Source organism: Microtus pennsylvanicus, chromosome 11, assembly GCF_037038515.1.
Source record: "Microtus pennsylvanicus isolate mMicPen1 chromosome 11, mMicPen1.hap1, whole genome shotgun sequence".
In the NCBI taxonomy this organism is placed as follows: Eukaryota; Metazoa; Chordata; class Mammalia; order Rodentia; family Cricetidae; genus Microtus; species Microtus pennsylvanicus.
In genome coordinates this window covers 64,020,512-64,042,993 of record NC_134589.1, presented here as the reverse complement: position 1 = coordinate 64,042,993, position 22,482 = coordinate 64,020,512, and the positions used below count along the sequence as shown (strand labels likewise).

The 22,482-nt window shown below is 43.5% G+C and overlaps 1 protein-coding gene across 5 annotated transcripts in view; it reads right to left on the bottom strand.

Moving 5' to 3' along the window:
• The window catches only part of Fam114a2 (family with sequence similarity 114 member A2), a 32,579-nt gene that overhangs the window by 9,711 nt on the left and 386 nt on the right, over positions 1-22,482 (bottom strand). For 2 of the 5 annotated variants that reach the window (XM_075992542.1, XM_075992545.1), the window contains exons 2-10: positions 18,378-18,574; positions 17,932-18,031; positions 17,545-17,637; positions 15,147-15,235; positions 13,073-13,207; positions 12,465-12,623; positions 11,068-11,191; positions 5,494-5,573; positions 513-635 (exon numbers count right to left, since the gene is read on the bottom strand). In XM_075992542.1, the coding sequence (XP_075848657.1) occupies positions 513-635; positions 5,494-5,573; positions 11,068-11,191; positions 12,465-12,623; positions 13,073-13,207; positions 15,147-15,235; positions 17,545-17,637; positions 17,932-18,031; positions 18,378-18,557 (1,083 nt within the window). In that variant the 5' untranslated portion in view covers positions 18,558-18,574. Of the gene's footprint in view, positions 1-512; positions 636-5,493; positions 5,574-11,067; positions 11,192-12,464; positions 12,624-13,072; positions 13,208-15,146; positions 15,236-17,544; positions 17,638-17,931; positions 18,032-18,377; positions 18,575-22,336; positions 22,397-22,482 lie in introns of all 5 variants that reach the window. The other 3 variants (XM_075992541.1, XM_075992543.1, XM_075992544.1) reach the window with 3 other exon arrangements.

Genomic DNA, 22,482 nt, shown 5'->3' with positions numbered 1-22,482 from the left:
AAAAGGACCCTCATCTCAACTGCAATCTCTATTTTAGTGGGGGGGTGGGGGGAGAGGGGAGGTATTCACCTGTGCGTGTGCACGTGGAATCCAGAGGCCCATGTCCAATGCTTTCCTATATCACTATCCACTTTTGTTTTTTTTGTTTTTTGTTTTCGAGACAGGGCTTCTCTATTTAACAGCCCTAGCTGCCCTGGAACTAGCTCTGTAGAACATTGCCTGGCTTCACTTTATTTTTTGTGATAGGGTCTCTCACTGTACTTGGAGTTTATGGATAGAGGTGAACTGGCTGGCCAGTGAGACCTGGAAGAATCCTTTTGCCTTCACACTCCCACACCCTCCCATGCTGGGGTTACAACTGTGTAATACTACACCCAGCCTTTTATGTGGATGCTGGGAACCCAAGTTTAGGTCCTAATGCATGGGCAGCAAGCACTTTACCACTAAGCCATCTATCTGCACCCCCTCAATTTTATCTTTTTTTTTTTTAAGAACTTAGTTGCTTTGGTTACCTCTATTGAATTCTTTTTGGCTTCTTCAACATTTTCTGTCTCCAACTGTTTTTCTCCTCCTTCTTTCTCTGCTGCTGGTTTAGCCAGAGATGTTCTAATCCATTCATAGGCTGTATTTCTTGCCTAAATAAAGGAAGATCATCCAACAATTCAATGTAGTTCTTACCAGGAATATATCAGCACTCTGGAGGACAAGCTCTTCTCATCAGAAAAGACCATGTGACTTTTAAGTCCTTGTCTTACTAGATACAAAGTCATAAACTGAACCTTGTCCAGTGGCTCCTTGTGAACCCCACTGGCTCTGTGGCTTATGTTAGGTAGAGTGCAGGCATCTGGAGCACAGATGAGACATGTACATGTGCTCCTGAAACTGGAAGCCAGGTCAAGCTGCGGAGCACTCCCCAGCCCAGAGTCCTCCACATCCCTCACTCAATCCTGCCCACACCAAAGACTTCTACTTACCATCCACAACCTGAACCATCCTTAAAATTCATAAAAATGGATCCTACAATCACTCTCATCTGTACCTGCATGTTTAAAGCACAGCCAGCATCAGACATGCCCACAGACACATGTACTAATCCACTGACTTACCGCGTGAAGACTGCCACTCCATACAAACTCCACAATTCTCCTTCCTCCTAGCAATGAGCCTTTCTCAAGTTTCCCTGGTTTGTTTTGTTGGTTGGTTTTAACATGGTCTTATGTTCACATACCTCTCAGTCACTGTTTCTCCGTCTACAGCTCAGTGTAATGCTGACCTTGCTGGCCTGCCTACACTCTCTACAGATCTCACCCTGCTCACCCTACTACTATTTCTGCCTAGATCATTACTTCCAATCTTAACTTCTTTCTCTGAGAAATTAAAGCCATGACGTCCCTCAGTAAAGGATTGTAACAGAAGAGTTATAAGAAGAAACAAGCCCTTTCTTTCCTAAGTTACTTTTGGTCATGGTGTTTATCGCAGTGACAGAAAGGCAACTGCTCTTGAGTGAAGGCATCCACTTAATTAATTTTATACAAACATAAGAACACATTGAAAGTTGAGCCAGGCAAGAAGACTACAAATGACCTTGGTCATTCCAACTAAATCACAGATGTGCCACTGCACGTAAGCCTTTAAGGCCCTTGGTTGGTGCCGCACCCAAGGCTACAAGAACGAGCTGAAAAGAACCTGGTATCCATTTGTTTCAGGGTCCTTTCCTCCCTCTTCATAGAGGACGGCTCCCAAAGAACCTGCCAGAACAATCCAATCTAGTTCTAAATAAACCTTCCCTTCTCATTACTTAAATATTAACTTCTCTGTTTCTGAAAAAAAAAATATGGGGAGAGGGCACACACTAGGGAGATGATTAAGTTGGCAAAAGCCAGGCACAGTGATCCATGCCTGTAATCCCAGCGTTAAGGGGCCAGAGACTAGAGTATCACTGGTGCCTTCTATCCAGCTAGACTAGGAAAATCAGTAAGCCTCAGTGAAAGACCTTATCTCAAAAAGAAAAATGGAGAAATGACTGAGGAAGACATCTGACAGCGACCTCTAACCTCCATATGCACAAACACATGACCACAAGGGTATGCACACGTATTAAAAAAAAACAGATGAATTATATCAAAGCACAGAAGCAGGAATAGTCAGTGTGTTAGGCAAACAGATATATATATATATATATATATCAAGACCAGAGTATAGAATACAGACAAGTTGGAACTGGAGATGGATCAGTGGTTAAGAACACTGTTTGCTCTTCCAGGGGACCCAGGTTCAATTCCCAGCACCCACACAGCAGCTCAAAACTGTAAGTAACTCCAGGATCCAACACCCTGATACAGAAATATATATGAGCAAAAGACCAATAAAATAAAAATAGAAGAATTTTTTCTAGACAAGCTAGAAAATAATTGTTTTATCATTTTCACAGTAAGAACCAGTGTGCAGGAATCAAGAACGTAGCAGTTGGGAATAGGGCTCAGTTGATAGGAGTAGTTAGCATGCAGAGGTCCTAGGTTCAATCCCTAGCACTACATAAACCAGGGATAGTAACATATGCCCCTATTCCTAGCACTGGGGAGGTGGAGGCAGGAGGATCAGGAGTTCAGGGTCTTCCTCAGCTACAGGGTGAGTTCAAGGTCAGCCTGAGCTACAGTCTCAAAAGAATCATAACAGAAGCTGAATTGAGGAAGAATCCCCAGCACCAGACATACCTATCTATGTGTATATATATATGAAGAAAATATGAGGAGTCGGAATAAGAGAGCAGTGGTATGGTGTTTACCTATCTCTTCACAGTAGCTTACCCACAGCAAAGGGAAATAAATCGTAACTATAGAGACTTGCACAACACATCACCAATAAGGAACAGATAAACATCCCACACCTGCAAATGTGACAAGTCATCACACAAGGTTCTGACCTAGGAATGTACAGACTAACAAAAAAGAGAAAACAGCAGGCAAACATTCAAGGCAGGTAGCAAACAGGAATGTTCTACTTTTAGAACGGGGAAGTTGTGTTTTTCAAAAAGATATACATCATGAAAGACAAGGGCTGAGGAACTACTACATATTAAAGGAGTCTAAACACAGGACAACTAAAACTAGTTCAGTCTCAGGTTGGCTGGCGGTGAGAAGAAAACACCTGCTAGGAAGAACACCATTAAGTCATTAAGACAGTGTTGTGGTTTGAACCCGAATGACCCCTAAAGTCTAGGTGGTGATGGTGGGGCAAGCCTTATATCCCAGATTATGGGATTCTTTGACGGCAGTAGTGGCACACACCTTTAATCCCAGCACTTAGAAGGAAGAGGCAGGCAAATCTCTGCGAGTTCGAAGGCAGCCTGGTCTTCAGAGAGAGAGTTCCAGGACAGTCAAGGCTACACAGAGAAATCCTGTCTGGGCAAAACAAACAAACATCAAAGAATGCCTCCCATGGGCTCATATATTTAAATGTTTAGTCACTGGGGATGGCCTTGTTGGAGAAGGTGTGTCACTGGGGTGGGCTCTGATGACTCAAAGTCCATGTTAGGCCCAGTTTCTCCATGTTGTCTTTGAATCAGGATGTAGCTCTCAGCTACTGCTCCAGCACCATGTGTGCCATGCTCCTGCCATGATGATAATGGCCTCTAAAATGTAAGCAAGCCCCCAATTAAATGGGTTCTTTTATAAGTTCTGCCATGGCTATGTTGTCTCTTCACAGCAACAGGACCATGACTAGGATAGTCAGCTGACAAATATGGAGAACAGATGAAATCCAAGTCTTGCATTCATGTTAAATATGCGGAAGTGACAACCGTACTGCGGTTATGCAAAGGGACAGGCACATCGTCCCACTTATTCTCAAACAGCTACAAGAACAATAAGATGCATGTGAAGACAGAGAAAGCACATGCGGTTAGCAATAGAAGTAGCATGTCAACACTAGTGACCGTACAAGATTTTTTTTGTACTGTTTTTTGTCAAATTTTCTTTCTTTTTGATGTTGCTTCCAATAGACTATAAGCAATGTCATGCTTTGACTCTGAAATGTCCCCTAAGGGCTCACATTTGGAACAGTTCCCAGCTGGTGGAATATGCTGGAGGGCTGTGAACTCTTTCGGAGGTGGGGATGAGAAGGTTCTTAGGGGCAGGACTCTGAAGGGTATGGCCCAGGCCACTCTCTGCTACCATAGGAACAGCCAGTACCTCACACTCCTGGAACCATGGGGTCAGGGCTGAACAGCCATGCCTTCCCCACTATGGCAGACTAAGATCCTCTGAAAACATGAGCTAACTAATAAATCTTTCCTCCCTTGAGCTGCTGACATCAGAAATTTCAGTCCCAGTGATATAACAATTGCCAGGAGATCGAGTGCTAAGTGGCTGCTGAGCACACACTGGGGAATGCACCATCTTCCCCAGGCCAGCACACTGGGACACAACACAAAGTCTCTCACTTCTCATCTGCTGGGAGGGGAGAAAGGATGGCTGTGCTGACTCCACACAGCCAGCAGCTCTGTGGCCAAGCAATGATGCATGCCTGCTGCTGACTTCTGCTGCAGCTGTTCAGGGTTGGGAGAAGTGGATGCAGAGGCTGGAAGCAATGCATGAAAACCAACAGTATCTCATAAGCAGACAGTGGGATGCACGGGAGTGCCCTTCTCTGAGCTCAGACAAGACTCTTAGACACATGGCAGTGCAGAGTCTCCACCAAAGACCAGGCTCAGTCATGGTACTTCCTCATCCCACATTCTAAATGGTCACTAGCAGAGTCACTGTCAGTCATTGTGTGGCAACAGCAATGTCCAGCTCCAGGTCCAAACTGGACGGGGCCACAGCTCATCATCTCTGATCAGTGATCTCGCTCAATAGACACTTGACCTTTGATTCCATGAAGTTTGGTCAGCACTGTCAACTTTTGTTTTGTTTTGTTTTGTTGGTTTCTCTGGAGCTTTGGAGCCTGTCCTGGAACTAGCTCTTGTAGCCCAGGCTGGCCTCGAACTCACAGAGATCCGCCTGCCTCTGCCTCCCAAGTGCTGGGAGTAAAGGCGTGCGTCACCACTGCCCCGCCCAGCACTGTCAACTTTAAATGACCAACTCTACAGGCTTGATTAAGCATTCAAGCAAATGAAGCACTCCATATAAACAGGTCAGAAAGGGACATGTGATGAAGAGGTGGACATGGACTTCACACGCTAACCTGGAGAGCAGGAGGCAGGGAAAATATGCTCCTTTTCTAGAACTATCAAGAATAAACCCTCCATTCTGGCAATCTAACTGGCCAGAAAATTACAATATTACCTCCATATATTGGTGGCAGGGGTGGGGGTGGGAATGGATAAGAGACAAGGTCTTGCTAAGTAGCCTAAGTTGGCTTGGCTTTGAACATGCAAATTCCCCTGCATCAGCCTCCCAAGTGGTGGAATCACAGGCATGTGCCACCACACTGTACTACCCATTAAAAACTTATAAGAAAAATAACTAAGATCCCCAAAATGCAGTAACTTACCCTGGTAAGTTTCTCTGGTCTAGAAGAGATATGAAGCTGAGCAAACAGCTCTGTTATCTCCTTGGTAAAATCTTCATCACCTAAAAACCAAGGCCCACATAAAACATTTGAGAAAGACCACCAAGGATGCTCTGCTGTCTAGATTTAAGTCAACTTGATCCAAGCTGAGTCATCTGAAAGGAGTGAACCTCGATTGAGAAAATGTCCCTCTAATGGGGCTGTAGGCAAGCCTGTAGAGCACTGTCTTCAGCAGTGATTGGTCGGGAGGACCCAGCTGATTGTGGGCAGTCACACCTGGGCTGGTGATCCTGGGATCCACAAGATAACAGGCTGAGAAAGCCATGAAGAGTAAGCCAGTAAGAAGCAGCACCCCTCCATGGCCTCTGCATCAGCCCCTGCCTCCAGATTTCTTCTCTGTCTGAGTTACCTAAAAGTGTAAGCAAAATAAACCCTTTCTTCCCTCAGTTGCTCTGGTCATGGTGTTATCCCAGTATTAAAGGCCCTCACTGGGATAAGGAGAACACAAGAGACACCTACACAAACAATAATGCCCTCCTTTCTCTCTCATCTTAACCCTGCCCATTGACGCCTGCTGAGGCCCAGGCCGTGTAGTGCAGAATAGAACTCTTAAAACACAGAAATTTTTGAGCACAAACATGAGTATTTCATAATCATAAGTCCATGGTACATAACACCGAATTAGTTCTCCTTTATACCTAATATTTCCCCAAAAACATCCCCAGAAAAATTCCGGGGTGGGGGCATCTTGGTTCTTTTCTTCCACCTGTTCTTCTGTCCTCTCTCTTGACAGCTAAGGCAGGGAATAAAAACGATTTACTGATCCCAGGATGACAGGCTTTGAGAAAAGCTATTCGCTGATACAGCCCTCGCTCACATAACTCATGTAAACAACTCCTAGTCACAACCTACCATGAAAGGAAACAACACCTGGCTCCCATAGTCATTTGGTTTTCCCAACTAAGCTCTAACTGTGACTGGGTGTAGGGAGGACTCTGAAACCACCTGGAACGGTCCAAGGAGCTCACAAAATAACCAATTATAAATCTATATTTACCCCACAAAACAATACCACCCTGTGGTATATTTTAGGTTGTTCATAACAGAACATTACAACAGCACATATATTAAATTTATAAGCATTCAACTATATTATCCGAGTGATCAAAAAGCTGTTACTATTAAAAGCAGTGATGAAAAAATGTGGTAATTGCTGTCAAGTCCTGCTACATAAACTGAGGACACAAACAGCTGATGCATTAGAACAGAAGTAGTTGCTGGGCTGGGCGTGGGGCTCAATAGCCGAGTTTAGAGCATGGATGGAAAGGAGGCAGGTACTTCTGCTTAAGAGGGCTGTGAATAGAGAGGCTGGAGCTGCCCATACAGAAAGACTCTGAAATGAGGTCTAGAAAACATGGGGGCTCATGGGAAGGAAAACAACCAACATCCAGAGCTGGGCTCTGCACCGTCTCCTCCTGGTTTTGTGTTTGTTTTTGTTTTTTTGACAAGATCTCTCAGTGAGTCTGGAGCTCCAGCTTCTGCTAGGCTGGCTGACCAGTGTCCTCTGCTCTGCATTCCAGCATTGATATTACAGACATGAGCTGTCATGCCTGGGTTTCACGTGCGTGCTGCAGATTCTAATGCGAGTCATCGTCCTTGCACAGCAGGCACGCTACTCATGGAGCCGTCTGCCCAGCCTGGCTTTATTTTATTCCTAATAGTTTGCATTTTTCTTATATTGAAAATAGATTTTTTTCCTCATACAATATATCCTGATTATAGTGTTTATTATTTTTAATGAATAAATACATTAGTTTTTATTTTTATCGCATTTAAAATATATATACTTTGCATTTAAAATAATAGTTCATGGGAGGCCACGGGGTTACAATGTTTGAGGATTCCTGGGCTAATTATGCCAAACTGCAGCCCTATAAAAACTGTGATTGTGATTGCTTTAGAACTGTGTGTCCCTGTTCTCCAGTGATTCATCTTTTACTTCCGTTGAGTGTGGGAAGCTTGTCTTAGACGGCTCTCAGTCACACTTAATTTTTTCCTTTCTAATCTACTGTGAGTGGGAAATCAAATAATTTTGTCTACTGAAAGCAAAGCAAAGATCCTCTGAGACACCTCTTGGGCCTTTCTGTGTGAGAAGAACAGAGGCTGAGTGTGGCAATACAGGAAGGCACCCTACATCATACTCTGGCCTCAACAAGAATATGCATATATGGGCATGAATCACCCCCCGACACACACACGCACACACACACAAATGGTACTAGCACTACTACTTGTTAATAAAATAAACTTTTTGAAACAGGGTCTACACAGTAGAAGAGGAACTTTAACAGAAGTTCTTGCCTCCACCTCCCAAGTACAGAGATTACAGACATGGGTCACCATGGCCCATTTTATGTGGTTGTGGGACTGAACCCAGAGCTTCATGTATACAGACAAACATTCATTCTACCCACTGAGCTATGCTGCCAGCCCCAATAAAACATACTTCCAAAAATATATCTTCAAAAAAAGGAAAACTTAATGAAAACAGTATCACTGTTGTCTACCTTTGCTCCACGTCTGACAGCTAACTTAATGAAGAGAGCTAGACTCTCTGAGCAGTTTCACACTTAGACTGCTGAGACAGGATGTTCTAAGTATGTGAAAAATATCCAACCTTACAGAGAGGCACTGCAGCAACGGAAGATTAATGACTTTCCAGATAACAGTAATAATCACCCTTGAATAATCTTGTGAGTGTATATGACGAAGATGGAGGAGGGGGAAAAGAGGAGAGGAGGGGGAGAAAGAAAGGGAAAAGGGCAGAGGAACAGCCTTGGGTGTGAGTCCTTGCCTTCCTCTTTGTTTAAGACAGGGTCTCTTTGATGTCCACTGGAGTGTCCTTCAGGCTAACTGGCCTGCAATATCCCAGGATTCTGCAGTCTCCACTTCCCACCTGCCTGTAAGGATGCTAAGATCACAGAAGCCCTCTACCATGCCCAGCTGTCACATGAGTTCTGGAGACTCAAACTCAGTTCCTACACTTGCATTTTACCCATCGAGCCATATCTCCAGCCCCCACTGAATACTCTAATACTACAGGAAAATTCAGGAAGTGCTTATTTCTTAAAGGTTAGCAGCAACGACCTATATTATAATGAACCTGAAGACACACTACCCAGTCTTGTACATGAGTGTCTTAAATTAAAACCCACTGGACTATCTCTTGCTCAGGTGCAATTTTATACATCACGTATCAGTCAGTGAAAAACATTCATTTCTGTTGGGAAGATATCCAAAATGCTGACACATTTCACTGTAAAACACACAAATGTGAATGCTACTGTACTAGCACCACAGGGCTCCTCAGAGGAGTGCACAAACAGCCCTGGAAACTGCCAAGTTCATCGAAACAATAAATATGGTTCACAAAATTCTAACTTTCACATATTCTGAATTTTCTTCATCAGTGACTTAAACAAGTCAAGGGTCATTTCATTCACCTTGCTGTTGCTTTTTAAAGATGAATTTTATTTTAATTATATTTGTGCTGGCGGGGGTATGTGTGATGGTTTGAATAAGAATGGCCCCCAGAGGCTCATATGTTTGAATTATTAGATTAAGGAGTATCACCATTTGAAAAGATTAGGGATATGGCCTTGTTGGATGGGTATGGCCTTGTTGGGTAGATGTGGCCTTTTTAGAGGAAGTGTGTGAGCTTTAGAGCAGGTGAGCTTTGAGGTTTCAAAAGCCCATGCCAGGTGCAGTGGCTTGCTTTCTTCTAGCTGCCTGAGGATCTGGATGTAGAACTCTCCAGCACCATGTCTGCCTGTGTGCTGCCATACTCCCTGCCATGATGAAAATGGACTAAACCTCTAAACTGTAAGCAAGCCCCAATTAAATGCTTTCAATGATAAGAGCTGCTGTGGTTATAATGTCTCTTCACAGCAATAGAATCCTGACTAATTGGATACCCTGGAGATGGAGTCTCAGGCAGCTGTAGGTCACCTGGTCTGGATTCTAACAATCAAGCCTGGGTCTTCTGCAAGAGCAGCTCTTAACTACTGAGCCATCTCCCCAGCCCTGTTACTATTCTTTTTGTTTTTTGTTTGTTTGGTTGGTTTTTGGTTTTTTGAGACAATCTCACTATATAGCACAGGCTGGCCTGGAACTCACTGCATTCCTCTTGCCTTTGCCTCCCAAGTACTGGAGCTACAGGCATGCTCCACCTATTCCCTTCTGAATGGCCTGTGCGCTGTTCATACTTCTGTGAAAACAGTCTTCTGTGTCAGAAGAGGGTTCAGCTCAAACCCAACACCACATGCTCTTCCTGAGACAACGATCATCCTTCAGTATCCGCTGCACAGAATATGGGAGTGCACTTTAGAGCTGAGATCTGATAACACTAATAATTTATACCACTTTCTCCAATTCAAGGGCCAATGAAACGAGCCCTTTCCTTGTAACTCTGAGTGGATGGCAATAAAGACTCAACACAGCAGTGCAAGAGCCACCACTTTGACAGAGACACACTGTGGCGGCACCTGTTTCACCTGTGGCTATTCACCAACTGGGTGTTAAAACAGTAAAAGCTGAATTAAAACTCTGTAGAGGAAGTTCTGTTCCATTCTGACAGTGCTGTGCAGGTCTGACTCCCTGAAGGGTGACAGGGACATAGGATCACCACACCTCACAAACCACCAGCTTAACCTTATACACAGGCGGCAGGCCCCACATGCCATGATAATCTCTGAAGGAATCTTTACATTAAACTTCAAGGTTTTTTGTGGGTTTTTGTTTTGTTATTTTGTTCTTTCAAGACAGGGTTGCTCTGTAGCTTTGGAGACTGTCCTGGAACTAGAGACCAGGCTGCCCTCGAACTCACGGAGAGCCACCTGCATCTGCCTTCCAAGTGCTGGGATTAAAGTATGCACCATCATTGCCTGGCCCAATTCCAATGCTTCTAACTGCTTGCTTCATCAAAAAAAAGGGCAAAATCATCATTAAACTCTTGCTTCTTGATTTTGGAAATATTTTCAACTGAAATATCCAAATAAAACTGTCCTGATCAGAGTTTAAGATGCACTTCCCAGGAACTATAAGTAAACCGTATTTCCTGATAATTTTGCAAAACTGAGTCGTTTCAACATTTACATTTCCTAACACATACAGATATTAAATTGTAAACATGACAAAGACAAAGGATCACCCCCCGCAGTCTGAGTGACAACTGCCTTGCATGCTTTAGGAAAGGGCCAGGGTTTACAGAAGGGGAAGGGCACGGCTGAAGTGTCTGAATAGACACGAAGGCTCACAGTGGCGACCAAACAGGAAAGGATCTGACAGGTACAGCTCTCCAAAAGAGCAACAGGCAGACCTGTGCAGCAGATGAGACTTAGGGAAGTGGCAGGGCCCTGCAGGAGAGGGTGGGCAAGCCCTGGTGAGGGGAAAGCATGGAGATTCTGTAAGGAAAGTACAGTCGGGCCAGTAACTGACTTCAAGGGCATCGCTGCAGCCAACAAGGGAGTCACCACTTGAGTGCAGAAGCCTGGTTACCTTGTCTCTCCTCCTCCTCTTCCTCACAGAAATCTGCTAGGGAGAACACTTCTTTGAGCTGCTCTAGCTCAAGTCTTGTGGTCTGTAATTCTTCTCCACTCAGAGAACTAAGGATAGATTTCACCTAAATGGATATGAGACAATGAAAATTAAAAGAATCTCAAATAGAGATGAGTCCACAGGTCAAATGAAATCTGAATGATAAACTAACCAGTTAGCACAGCTGTTCTGGAGAGGGAGGGGAAGCACCACCTCACTATGTGGCCCAGGCTAGTCCTGAACTCTCAAGTCTCCTGCCTCAGCCTCCTGAGAATCAGGACTATAGACTTGCATCACCACAGCCAACTCCTAGTCCTTAAAACTTTTAACGTGGAGCTGGAGAGATGGTTCAGTGGTTAAGCGCACCAACTGCTCTTCTAGAGGACTCAGATTCAATGCCCAGCACCCACATGGCAGCTCACAGTTTTCTGTAACTCTGGTCTGAAGGAATCTGACACCTTCACACAGAAACACATGCAGGCAAAACACCAAAGCACATAAAATAAGAATAAACAAATCATTAAAAAAAAAGAATTTTAATTCAAAAGCTAATTGCTACAGAAAGGAAAGTTGGGAAAATCTGTGCTTTCCAAAGTCACATGGGCTAGAGATGTCTGAAAACTATCAGTGCTTAACCACAGCTTAGAAACAAAGGGGAATGAAAGGTCTTCAGTTGGGCTGAGATGGCTCGGCAGCTAAGAGTGCTTGCTTCTCTTCCACAGGACCTGAGTTTAGATCCCAACCGTGCTGCTCACTATCACCTACAATCCCTGCTCTGGGGATCTGGTATCCCCTCCTGGCATCCATGGGAACCTGCCGCACATGGCATACACATACACAAATAAAAAAAGGTGAATACTGATCCCGGTATGATGATGTCCACCTTTAATCCCAACACTCAGGAAGCACAATCAGATCTCAATGAGTTTGAGGCCAGCCTAGTCTACAGCAAATTCAGGCCAGTTAGGGCTACACACACACACACACACACACACACAAACTTCAACCAACTAAAAGCCAATAGTTAACTGCATGCAAACTGGTTGCTTAAGTAAGTTTTTTGGCAGCTAAAGCCAAAGAGACTACAGAAAATAGATAAATACAAACATCAGATGATGGAAATGACAAATATGTTAAGAGCTCTTTTTTAATCCTGTCCTTTCTGTGTCATAAGGACAATCACCCTTGACTCTTCCCAGCACTTAGTTCACGCACAGTCTCCGCTTGCTGTGTGTAGGGCACTTCCAAAGTCTCAAGCCACCACCAAAACATCATGCCTTTCAAATGCACAACAGAGAAACATCTGCAGCATCCTTGTGTGAAGACTTTCTCGGGAGGGGTGGAGGGTTGGGAATTACCTTTATTTCACTTTCTCGTGAAAGCATCTCCAGAGCTTCTAGATGTGAAAGGCCTTGAAACTCATCAAAGAGTAACCCATAATGAGTTTTCTTATCTGTTTCCATGGTTACCTCATTGGAGGGGCACTGCTCTTCTTTGTCTTTCACCTCTCGTAAAACCTAAAAAGAGAAGAAAGCACTGCAATGCACCACATAATGAGAGCTCAAGAGTGAGGTTACAGAGCAGAAAGGAGCACAGCTGCTCGGGCTCCACTCAGAGCACGGCCCCTTCAGCCTGGCTTCACAGTTCACATCCAAGAAGCTGGGGAGTGGCCGAAAGAAAGTCATCACACAGAATCTGACACCCAAGACACCAGGTACTGTTCTGCAGGTGGTTTAACAATCAACAGCTCTGACAGGGTTTAGCAGTCCGCTCTGCTGACAGGAGGCGGCCGCAACAAAGAGACGAGGGACAAACAGCTGGAACTCCTCTATGCACTGCGCTCTCACTGTCCACCCTCAACCCCAAAGAATTCAAAAGAAAAAACATCAACAAGGTTCCCAAGTTAACATCGGCTAAAATCAAATCAAAGCACAAACAGGAATCACACAGGTAAAGGAAACAGTACCTGTGACAGTGTAGAATTCCGATTCATCAGGCCTTTGGTTCTTTTAAATCCAGGATCCCCTTCTGCTATGACATCCATTGTCTTCTTCCCAATGAATTCCAAGGCATCCAAACCCCCACTGATAACGCTCTTGCCCTAGGAAAGCAGTAAAACTCCACTATAACAACACTGCGAGTGTTTACAGATTGACTGTTCAGTAAACAGGAGGCTGACAGAGGAGAATATTCAGGTACAGCAAAGGAACAACCAGTAAACTCTGGCCAGTCTGGGCAAATGATGAGAACCCTCCTCAGAATAAAAGGTAAAAGGCAGCTAGGGTGGAGTATTTTTCTGTCATGTGTGAGGCCCTAGGCTTAATCCCAGTACCAAGAGATTAAAAAAGAAGAAGCAGAAACTACTAAGCACTGGGCAGGCTGAGAAGCAGCTAAAGAAATCATACACCGCTCACACAAATACACACAGGAAGAACCACTTTGGGAAACTGTGGGTCAGTATATACTGCAGCTGCATTACCTAGCAACACACTCATAGCTACACACCCAAGAGAATGTGTGCAGAGATGTACTAGAAGACATGAATAAGGGTGTGCAATGCAACACTCTGTAACAGCTTACACTGGAGCCTGGCTTGGTGTTTACCAATTGTAGGAGCAATAAAATGTGACGGAGTCACACTAGGAATACAGCAAAGCTGCAACATGGACATATATAGACACCTACGGCTCCATTTATACAAAGCACAAGAGGAGGTCAAAATTAACTCATGATAGCAGATGTCCTGGCAGTGGCTATCTGAGCTGGGGAAGAGCACATGCCTCAAGAAGGAAAGGCAATGGACTCACAGGTTTCTTACTATGGTTAAAAGTAGTATGCTATGAAAATTCAAACTGAACACATATGATGTCATATTCTATGTGCTACCATATTTCAAAGTTAATATGTGGTTAAGCATGGTAAGACATGCCTGCAATCCCTACACTTGGGAACAGAGGCAGGGTAACTGCATATGGAGGCTGTCTGGGCTACAAAGCAAGACCCTGTCTCTTAAAAATAGAAAGAAAAGAAAAATACTAGCCATCTACCCCAATGTAGGAAAGACATTAAGAGCCCTATGCTATCCTTTTTTAAACATTCTCATCATCTACAGTTTAGCAAGTGTCCATCAAAAAGATCAAATGTCCCTTCTGCTTAAAAGATGAAGTTATAAGACTTCTGCATTGCTGATGGGAATGTAAGTTGGTACAACCCCTTTGGACGTCATGGGGCGATTTCTCAGAAAATTAGGAAACAACCTTCCTCAAGACCCAGTAATTCCACTTTTGGGTATATATCCAAAGTATGTTCAATCATGCCACAAGGACATGTGCTCAACTATGTTCATAGCAGCTTTGTTTGTCATAGCCAGAACCTGGAAGCAACCTAAATGCCCCTCAACTGAAGAATGGATAAGGAAAATGTGGTACATTTACACAATGGAGTACTACACAGCAGAAAAAAATAACGACAGCTTAATTTTGCAAGAAAATGGATGGAGCTAGAAAACATTATTTTGAGTGAGGTAACCCAGACACAGAACGACAATTATCACATTTACTCACTCATAGGTGGTTTTTAAACATCAAGCAAAAAAGTCAGCCTACAAACCACAATCTCAGAGAACTTAGACAACAATGCAGACACTAAGAGAGACTTACATGGATCTAATCTACATGGGAAGTAGAAAAAGACAAGATCTCCTGAGTAAATTGAGAGCATGGGGACCTTGGGGGAGGATTCAAGAGAGGAGGGGAGAGGCAGGGAGGGGAGCAGAGAAAAATGTAGAGTTCAATAAATATCAATTAAGAAAAACTTCAAAAAAATTTTTAAAAAAAGATGAAGTTATAAGAAAAGATCTCTGTGAAGCAGAGACATTCCCTAAGGACACCAAAGCAGAACTTGCCAGTCCTGGAATAACCAGCTCACACGGCATTTCTCTGAACTCCCTTAGGAGCAACAGTACACACGCATCCCAAGACGGGAGACAGGCACACAGCCCATCACTCCAACACAGGGCAGGTCATGCACTTTTCGCTCACCGTGCTCTGCACAGCCGTTGAGATGGTCGAGAACACCCCAAAAGGACCAACAACTGGTGAGCTTTCGTTCTCTCTGCCATTTGTTTCTCCTGAAATAGAGGGTGGTAAACATGAAAGAAAGGATCATTAATTGCTTTAATAGCAAATTTGTGTGTGTGTGTGTTTTTTTAATTGGACCCTGTTTCTCCACACAAAGCTTCAGATCTTTCTGTATTTATTTTAAAACATCTGCCTATGTTAAAATAAAAGCCAAAGTAGGCAGTTGTTTTCCATTTATTTCATTTCAAAAATAAAGTCAAGTCTTGAACAAACTAAAGACTGATATGCATTCAGGCTATCTACTGGATAATCTCAGAAACACAAACTTCTGGACAAGGGAAAACCATTCAGCACTGGGTCAGCAAGCGGCTGACCAGGGATGAGAGTACATGAATCTTCTTGGTTAATAAAATACTCTTATATTCCAAGTATATAGATCCAGGGAAGTACCTATCAGTGCTCTTTTGATTACACAATATAAACAAAACTACCTCTCCAAAGATCCAAACATAGAGCTATACAGCTAAAAGTAAGTTGTGACTCGCCGTGTCCTAGAAAACGATGCTCACCACCTGTCATCAAACAGACTGCATTACAAAGGCGGTTGTGCCTCAAAAACAATCTGTTCCATTTATTAACTTTTAAAATCCTGTAAGAGATCAACTTTGGGGGCTAAGAGGGTGTTGAATATGTGTTCATGTGTGTGTAGTACACATTTGCAGATATGTGGAGGCCAGAGGTTAACCTTGACTGTTCTTTAGGATAGCATTTTGTGAGACAGTTCCTCACTGGGACCTGGGACTCACTGATTAAGCTAGCTGACCATCAAGCCCCAGGCGGCTTCCTATCTCTGCCTTCCCAACAGTTTGCAGTATTAGAGTTTTTTTCACATGGGTTCTGGGGGTGGGACCTCAGGTCCTCATGCTATAACAATCAGTTTACAGACTGAACTATCACCTGATTTGCGGGCTTCTGCTTCCAGTTACAATGTATTAACTGATGTTGGTCTTGCCCTCCTACCATGGCAGCTACAAAACTGCACAAGAGATTAGAAACTACTTTCAAAGTCAGGCAAGAAGATTTTGGATCAACAGAACAGAGAACTAAAGTGACTCCCATGGCTGAACTGGCTTGCTCTCCAGGAGAACTTTCCAAGTACCAAAAGGGAGGGAAAGACAGAGAGACAGGAGACAGCAAGAGTTGAGAGGAATCTGCAAGACTGGAGAGTATGGAGGCATCCCAGAATTCTCAGCTTCTACACACATATGTCTGAGTGCTTTTCCATGAATACTGCACTGCTCAGTTTTCAGTACATCGGCACAAAGAGACTCCCCAAGGCTGGAAAAAGAACCTGCCTTGGAGCTGTAAGCTAAACAATCCCATAGTTCACACGAAGCTAAGAAACTTGACTTCCAACCTATGGAGCAGACTAAGTACCTGGGAAGTGGATTGAGCCCCCAGGAGAGCTGGGCCTGAAACAAACCCTTGGAGTAAAGGCTACTCCAGACTCAGTCTAAACAAACACACTGAACAAAGCCTCAAATTCACAGGCAGAAGCCTGTGGGGCCATGTTTGTGTAACATGAGCTTGTCTCTGGCCATAATTAAACTACATGCCGTCAAGTGACCTAATTTTAATGCTAATCTAATCCTTACTCCAAGAAATTCCTAAGTGGAATAACTGGTGTCAGCTAGTTTCTGGAGGTCATGTGTGCCAGAATTCTATAAAGGTGGAGCTGGAGAAAACAGTCCTGTGGTGTCAAGGGAAAATGATAGAAATAAGCAACGAAAAGCAACAGTGAGAAACAATAAGGCCCCCAAGAGACAGAAGAAGTAAACATGGGTTTAAAACTCTGTTCTGGCCCCTGACCCTCTAGATCCATAGTGATAATAACTGTGCCCTTTGGGTCTGAGTGACTATAGGTTTTCCTTTGATCCAGACAGACCAGAATAAGGTTTCATCTTTACTTTAAAAAAAAAAAATCCAAGTGAGAACAAAAAAGCTAACACAGTAAAATCTTTTTTGTCTTGCCACAACTTACTCAAACTTAGCTAATTCTTACTGATGATAAACTTAATTATGGCAGACAGAACACAGAACACTTCTCACATTCTATGCTCGTGGCCTTATTGTAAATGTTTACCAGTCCTCTGAATCACTTAATCCATGCAAAAGTGCAATAAAGAGACATATGAATGGTTTCAGGAGACATGGCCAGCGCTCAAGATTCCCGCCCTCTTCCTCACAGTCCCGAGTCGCCCTGAGTATCAAGTGCTGAATTAGTATTATTACAAAGTGTTAGTGTTGAAAATGAACTGAAATGCCCATTTCCACCAAAACCCTGAGCACATGTGCTGACCTGCTGCTTGCTTGACTTCAGCTGAAATTTCAGTGGGGCTAGGAATTCCAAGAGAAGTCTCCGCCTTCTCGATGACATTTGAAATACCTTGTCCTAATGGGAAAGACAATTAACATTTGTGTGCTCTGTGTTGTTACTGAAACTGAAGAATCAATAAAAAAAAACAAAAACCCAAGCCTGCAGTATTTCTAAAATCATGGTCCCAAGGCACATTATTTTAATAATATATGGATTCTTGTCATTATCTCCTTACCAAAAGACAAAAATCCCACTGACTTACCATCACTAAAGCGTAGGCTTAAACTAATCCCTAGGCTTCAGCTTCCTAACAGAGCAGGGCATGAGCACAGTGTACACAAAACCTAAGAAAATGACCAAGGGTCTTACCTACTGTCGCTACTGTAGCCGAGGCTGAGGAGAGCAGGGACTTGCCCCAGCTGCCCCAGTAGCCCCATCCAGTCTGAGGTGCATCTTTACAAACAGCCTCCTAGTTTTCCAGTGAGAGAGAAAACAAGACAAAGGAAACAGGAAAATTAGAGGAGACTCCGAAGAGCACAGACAAGCTATCGACTCAGTAGACAAGCACAACCGGGCAAATCCGTGACTTGGGTAAAAATCACCTGATTGGCAGATAAATGCCATCAGCACATAAATACCCCGCAGCAAACACAATTACTGACAGAGGTATTTCTAGAACTCAGAAAGCTGTTACTTTACGGCTGTAAAAAAAGGAAGGGCCACAGTAAATTAGTACTACCATGTCCCTTTTAAGCCTTTTATTTTTAAATCCCACAATTTCAACAGATTGCTACTTTGGTTACAGTTTGTGTCACCTGGGCAGGAAGCTGAGAAGCCTCAAGGTCCCTGGAAAGAATGGGTTCTGGTCTTTTCCGAGTGGATGCTACAGGCTGAGATTTATTCTCTGGCTTCTCAGTTGGCTCACAGTTCCCATCTTGAAGGATCGGGCCTGCTTCAGTCACCGTTAGGGTCTCTGTAGCATCCTTATCTGACATGACTAGAACATCACCTGCTAAAACAAAAGCACAAGAATCTACTGATACCAGCTTCTTTAGTATAAACTATCTGCTTAATATTTTTGAGACTTTCAGATTCATATACTAGTACAAGATGAAGAGATCCTATATACCTTCCCCCACTGCCCCCCAGCAGAAGCTAACATTGTTACAATTCACCAGTATCCTTCCAATTTTACATGTATCCGTGTATACATTAGTTATACAAAATGTTACCACATACAGAGCTGATACAAAGTCCTCTGGTATCTGTAAGGAACTGGCGGCAAGAAGCCTACAGACAACACAATCTACAGTGGTCACGTCCCTTCTATAAAGTGGATAGGATCTGTATATAACTGAAGCCTACAGACAACACAATCTACAGTGGTCACGTCCCTTCTATAAAGTGGATAGGATCTGCATATAACCAAGACTCATCTTCACAGTCTTGTCGCCTCTGCTTCATTTGTGATGTCTAACACCACCTGTGATGCTATGTAAATGACTTTTTTTTTTCTTTTTGACTTTTTCTAGACAGGGTTTCTCTGTAGCTTTGGAGGCTGTCCTGGAACTAGCTCTCTAGACCAGGCTGGCCTCAAACTCACAGAGACCCCCACCTGTCTCTGCCTCCCAACTGCTAGAATTAAAGTCATGCACCGCCAGCCACCACTGCCAGGCCTTATGTAAATGGCTTTAAACTGAACAATCCCAAGTCCACATAGGTTTAGTACAGATGAAACTTTTTTCACTTAGGTTTTGTTAAGTCTATGAATGCTGAGTCCCAGATACAGCAGGCCAACTGCTTAACTGGACTGGTATTTTGTTTGTGGTTTTATTTTTTTTTTTTTTTTTTTTTTTTTTTTTTTTTGGTTTTTCGAGACAGGGTTTCTCTGTGGTTTTGGAGCCTGTCCTGGAACTAGCTCTTGTAGACCAGGCTGGTCTCGAACTCACAGAGATCTGCCTGCCTCTGCCTCCCGAGTGCTGGGATTAAAGGCGTGCGCCACCACCGCCCAGCTTGTTTGTGGTTTTATAAAGCTTGCCTGAAGATCAGAGTGCAGTGCTAAACCACTAGAGGCCAGGGAGTGGTAGCACACACCTTTAATCCCAGGATTCAAGGAAGAGAAACAGAACTCTCAGTGGCTAAGCAGAGAAAGGCATATAAGGAGGAGGAGACAAGAGCTCATTGGAGTCTGAGGTTTGGTGGAGTCACAGTGCAGCCTAGGCAGTCTGAGGATCGCCCCTTCAGTCTAAGCATTGGTAGAGGTAAAAGGTCTCTCTAGTGGCTTACTGCTCTACTTCTCTGATCTTCAGCTTCAACCCCTATATCTGATGATGGGTTTTAATTAATTAAACCCAACTACAATTCATGCCACACTTAGCTCTCCAGGTAAGGCACAATCCACTAAGGATCCCTGTGCCATCCTTTCTGTAGCCAACACTTCCCGCATTTCTTTCAACCTAGCGCAACCAGCTACTGCTCTGTTCTCTGACGCTGAAATTTTCGAGTCGTATACATTGGAGCATAGAGAGTGCCACTGCAGTGACTTTTTACTCAGCCTCAGTCCCTACATTCCACTATGGTTCCATCAAAATTCCCTTTCATGCCGGGCGATGGTGGTGCAGGCCTTTAATCCCAGCACTCGGGAGGCAGAGGCAGGCAGATCTCTGTGAGTTCGAGACCAGCCTGGTCTACAGAGCTAGTTCCAGGACAGGCTCCAAAGCCACAGAGAAACCCTGTCTCGAAAAACCAAAAAAAAAACAAAGTCCCTTTCATGAGGCTATTACACAACTAAAACAGTTTTCAAAGTTCATGTACAGGCTTTTATGTGAACATAAGCTTTTTCTCTGGAATAATCAAAAATACTTTATTAATAAGATGGGTCATATGGCAAGTCCATGCTTCATTTTATATGAAACATAGGTTATATGATAAGTTATTTCAAATGTAATTGCTATCTTTTCCAGAGTAGTACAAATAACCAAGAATTTCTGCATTCTGATCGGGTAATTTGAGCCACTTTTATAGGTAGTGGCAGCCCACTGTGGCCTCTATGTTGCCTGCCTCCATGTGCCCCCAGTCACTACAGCAGACATCTTTCCAGGTGCTGATTTACCATCTGAACAGTCTCTTCAGAGAAACATTTAGATGTCTTTGGCACATTTTTCAGTTAGATTGCTTTGTCGTTTTCTGTTTAATTTTGAGAGCATATAATATCTATGTTCAATATCATCCTAGCCTAAAAGTTTATTTTCATTGTCTTATTTTGTTTCGCCTTTTGAGACAGGATCTCCCTCTTTGCTGGCCACTAGCTATGGCAATCCTCCTGCCTCAAACTTCCAAGTGTTGGAATTATAGATCAGAGGCACCACGCCTGGCTTTTTCATTACCTTCATGGGGTCTTACACAAAGAAATTTTTTCATTTTGATGAAGGCCGTTATCAGTCTTTCCTTTTACTAGTCTGTCCTTCAAAAATGTTATCATTAAGCATCCATTCTTGTTTTTGAGACTGTTTAAGCCATCAAGTAACACTGTGTCAAATCAGCTTTCTATTTTTTTTAAGATTCTTTGTAAATATTCCAAACACTGTTTTGATAGTTAGGCCATCTGATGTAACCAAAGCATAATTAAATTACACTTTTATTTCATTAATTCTGCTGTGTTTGGATGGAACTCAGAACCTCGCAAATGCTAAGGAAGAGCTCTACCACCTAAATACATCCTCCGGTCTCTCAGGTCAGCTTTGGAATATCAATGTTACCCAATTCAATTCCTTCCGAAAGTACAGCTCTTTGGCAATTAAAGCCAGCATATAACTGATACTTCTACTGAGGGAAATACTAGTTCTCAAAATAGCCAGTTATCACCAAAGATCACACACATACAACACACACCAGGTATGCTAACATTTTATTCGGGTGTGTACTAAGTACAGGACAAAGCCAACTCAATGCTGCCATCCTTCTAATGCACTAAAAAAGAAATTAACAAGGAAGGTAAGTGGGATACGGCACAATAATTGAAGCATACACACACACACACACACACACACACAAATACTCAGTGGTGCACGTCTTTAATCCCAGCACTTGGGAGGTAGAGGTGGGGAGACCTCTAAGAGTTTAAGGCCAGCCTGGTCTACATAGTGAGTTTTAGGACAGACAGAACTACACAGAGAGACCCTGTCTCAAGCACACAGACAGAAGAAATGTAAGGCCACTTCTGCCCCACTCAGTCCAAAGGCTGATCTAATAACAAGACACCGACATGCCTGCACAAGTTCAGAAGCTGTTCTTGCAGCTGTAGTTTAAAAAAAAAAAAAACTGTGGCAGGGCGGTGGTGACACACACCTTTAATCCCAGCCCTCGGGAAGCAGAGGCAGGCGGATCTCTGTGAGTTCGAGGCCAGCCTGGTCTACAAGAGCTAGTTCCAGGACAGGAACCAAAGCTACAGAGAAACCTTATCTAAGGGGGAAAAATTATCTTTTAAAACTACTTTTTTCTCTTTTCTCCAGTTTTCAACATATGGTAAGTCCACAGATGTGCTATATGTAAGCAAATACACACGTTGCAAAAAAAATAAGTGAATTTCATTTAATTTATGGCACTAGAACATTACAAATTTGTAAACTCCGGTTGCCCCTATTCTTTCCCTTGCACAACTAAGATTTTAAGAAGCATTGAGGATGTGCCAGGCTTTCAGGCTGAGTCAGGCGACGAGATTCTGTGTGTAGTGATGCCCGCCTCCCCGTCCCTGTAAACAAAATTAAACACATACCAGAAGGACGGACTTGTACTATTTAATGTTTGCCGGGTAGTCTGTGGTCAGTGTGCTTCCCTGATTGGAGGAGAAAGACCCAGATGACGGGAGAAGTAGAACAACAAAACACATTCGATGCACACGCGTCCCCACCGCATTACCCA